Below are 3365 nucleotides of genomic sequence, written 5' to 3' on the forward strand. Positions count from 1 at the left end.
TCATATGGTTGTCTGGTTCAAAATGGCCAATACCAGTCCATTTCAGCTCCCTAATGCCGAGGATATCAACGTGTTTATTAGGGAATACTGTTCAGCCCCACTGGGAACTCTGGAGGTGTAGTGGGTAAGGCATTTGCCTACTAACCAGAAGGTTGGTGGTTCAAACCCACCAGCTGCTCCTTGGGAGGAAGATGAGGCAATCTTCATCCAATATGATCTTTAGTCATCAGAATCTACTCAATGGCAGTGGGTTTTTTTTTTTTTTTTTGGCATTCAGCCTAATATAGGGACATTTCAGTTTGTTCTTATTATTGTTCTTCTCTTTAGCATTCCACCCGCCATAGTCTGTAAACTGTCTTTTCTTCTGTTGCTTTTTCCATATATATTTTTTTTGCATCTAGTATCTTTACCTAATTGAACAGACTTATCCCCAAGTGTTTTAAAATTACAAGCTCTTTTAACTCACATCAATATTGTGTGATCTGCTTTTGTAGCATTGTATAATTTCAAAGTGTAAATCATTGTTTTTTTTTATTTCTTGATCATAAGTTTGATATGATTACTGTTACCCTGTGACTTGATACTAGAGAAAATGATTAAATTTTTATCTTACGTACATTTAGTGTCTTGCCCATGAGACTTTTAAAGTATATCTCTGTACTGAAAACTTAGAAACTTTGGTCAGTACCCATCCTGCTTGTCTACTAAATAAAATTCAGTCACCTTAAAATAATTGTGTGTAACCTACGTTTTGAGCCTTAATCTCCACAATCTTGCCAAACAGGCAACCTCCAGCCTCCCAAGTTTTAGGCCTTTACTCTGCTCCTCCTGCCTGTCCCTTCCCCTGCCCACCTGTTATTCTACTTCCCAGGATTTTGTTATCCTTCTGTGCCTTCTCTCCATGTGGAGGGAAAAAAAAAAAAGCAAAAACTGTCAGAAGTAGTTTCTATGTCATTGTGGTTCTCATATTGTATTGCTCTTGCTTGCCTTTTATAATAATAGGCATGTGTTTCTTATATTTCTTATATATAGCAGTTGTCAGTAAACATTGGTTAAATTGAAGTATGAGGCACAATTCATGTTTTTTATATGTATGTCTTATTTATTCTTTAACACACAGTAGGCCCAGTGGGGGCAAATATCATGACTTTTATTCTTTTTATCTCCTACAGCACTACGGCTGATCCTGTTTGTTGACTGACTAATCAAGTATTTGAGACATTTTTCTATGTTTCAGATCACTAATTATAAAACACTACTGACTGACCTCTAAGGTTGTTAATGTTATTTTAGATCATTTATAATATATAATTGGAATTGTGGTAGCACAGTGGTTAAGTGCTCAGCTGCTTGCCTAAAGGTTATGGTTCAAACCCACCAGCTGTTTTGTGGGACAAAGATGTAGTAAGCTGCTTCCATAAAGATTTACAGTCTTGGAAACCTTATGAGGCAGTTCTTCTCTGTCCGATAGGGTTACTATAAATCTGAATCACCTCAACAGCAAGAGGTTATAACATATAATTAAAGACGTTTTTCTTAATTTTGTCTTTCAACTATGCTTAAATAGTTACAAATAATAAATTATGAGCATTAAAAAATAGGTATATCTACTGTTATGTAATACCAACATATATATTTATATACCAGTAGATAATCGCATGTTAAATACTTATTCTCAACAAATTAAAAAAATATATCCACTTTTTTTTTTAGGTTGTTGAGCTCAGCAGCTGTGAAGAAACTCAAGCATTAGCACTACGAGTTATCCTCTCATTAACTAAATACAACCAACAAAGAATACATGAATTAGAAAATTGTAATGGCCTTTCCATGGTTCACCAGGTGTTGATCAAACAAAAATGCATTGTTGGCTTTCACATTTTGAAGGTATGAGCTCATAAAATTTATTCTCATAGTTTCAGGTATTTTTCATCAAGGTGTTTCAATTATAGTTAGAGTTTTGTGTCTCAGTTATTCCTAAGGAAAGTGAAGGAAATTCAAGGGTGTATATTTAATCAAAGTAAGATACTCTTCCGATTCTCTTCATTGTTTAAATAATGACTTTGTTTTCTTTAAAGCATTTTAGAAGAGCAAGAGGAAAACATAAACTCATAGAATTTTAGACTTGGTTAGCCAATAGATATTTCCTAGGCCAGCCTCTCATTCTGTAGATTGATGAAATTGAGACCCAGATACTGTTGTTTGCTTCAGCACCTACAGTTCAAACTCAGTTCTCCACACACCTAGTGCCATGCCATGCCACACCCTTATGCAATGCTGCTGTAGAGTTAGTTTCTAAAGTCACTGACCTACAGGCCAGATACCCATTTTCACTTTTATTATGATCCTTCTTTTAGGATCTTTCTAGTTAAAAGGACTTGTTAACATTGTGCAAATATTTCTGAGAGATTTCCATTAAGGCAAAAGATGATTCTTTTATCCTTGCTAACAGCCCCCATCTCTTACTTATCAAGATCCATACATTTCTGGAATGAATGTTTACTACTTTTTTGAAGAGATTTTAAAGCTTAATCACAGAGTCATTCAACTTTAGAAATATAGAGTGTGGTTTGTTTTATCCTATGTTTGAAACTGAATAATTACTTACAAATATTTGAAAGTTTGTGTTTTTGATTATTTGAATTGTTTTGCAAGATGAATTAAAGATACTTTATGAAATATTAAATTATTCTCTAGTTTTCCATTGGATTTAATGTTAAAATCACTAAGATTGAAACTTTATTTTTCTCTTGAATATTTGGATTGATCAGTTATTAATGCATCTCATATTAATGTTAATTTTCCATAGACCCTTCTTGAAGGTTGCTGTGGTGAAGATATTATTCATGTCAATGAGAATGGAGAGTTTAAGTTGACTGTAGAGTCTAATGCTATAATCCAAGATGTTAAACTATTAGAGGAGCTATTGTTTGACTGGAAGATATGGAGTAAAGCAGAGGTATGTACTTTTAAATATTTGTCTAATCATTCTTGCAAAGAACAGAATGAATTACCATTTAAATATAGTGTTAATTATAAATGGAAATATAGAGATTATTTTCTGTTTAAGTTTTGACCAGCCTTGGGTAATGCTGAGCTATAGGGTTGGAATGAGAACTTGGGCTGGCTGGGAATAAGTTGCTAGAGCAATACTCAGGCTGGAGAGGATATAGCTCATTTGGATCAGTTGGGGGTTTGCATTTTACCATAAACTCTGAAAGGGGAGTCTTGCTAAGAGCCTGGGATTCAGGTCAGGGAGAGGGAAGTAGACACATTTTTGAGTAGGGGAACCAAGCTAGTCAGGAGTCATACAGTTATTATGATCACGGTATATAAGGCAAGGCTATAGGAGCTCTGGTAGCATA

The 3365-nt window shown here is 34.5% G+C and overlaps 1 protein-coding gene across 1 annotated transcript in view; it reads left to right on the top strand.

Annotated features, from left to right (window-relative positions):
• Nucleotides 1-3365, top strand: part of LYST (lysosomal trafficking regulator) — a 339163-nt gene that overhangs the window by 69004 nt on the left and 266794 nt on the right. The window contains 2 exon segments of the mRNA XM_042780645.1: nt 1714-1887; nt 2810-2959. Coding sequence (XP_042636579.1) covers nt 1714-1887; nt 2810-2959 — 324 coding nt within the window.

Source organism: Orycteropus afer, unplaced genomic scaffold (assembly GCF_000298275.1).
Source record: "Orycteropus afer afer isolate SDZICR_OR568_19922 unplaced genomic scaffold, OryAfe1.0 scaffold00050, whole genome shotgun sequence".
In the NCBI taxonomy this organism is placed as follows: Eukaryota; Metazoa; Chordata; class Mammalia; order Tubulidentata; family Orycteropodidae; genus Orycteropus; species Orycteropus afer.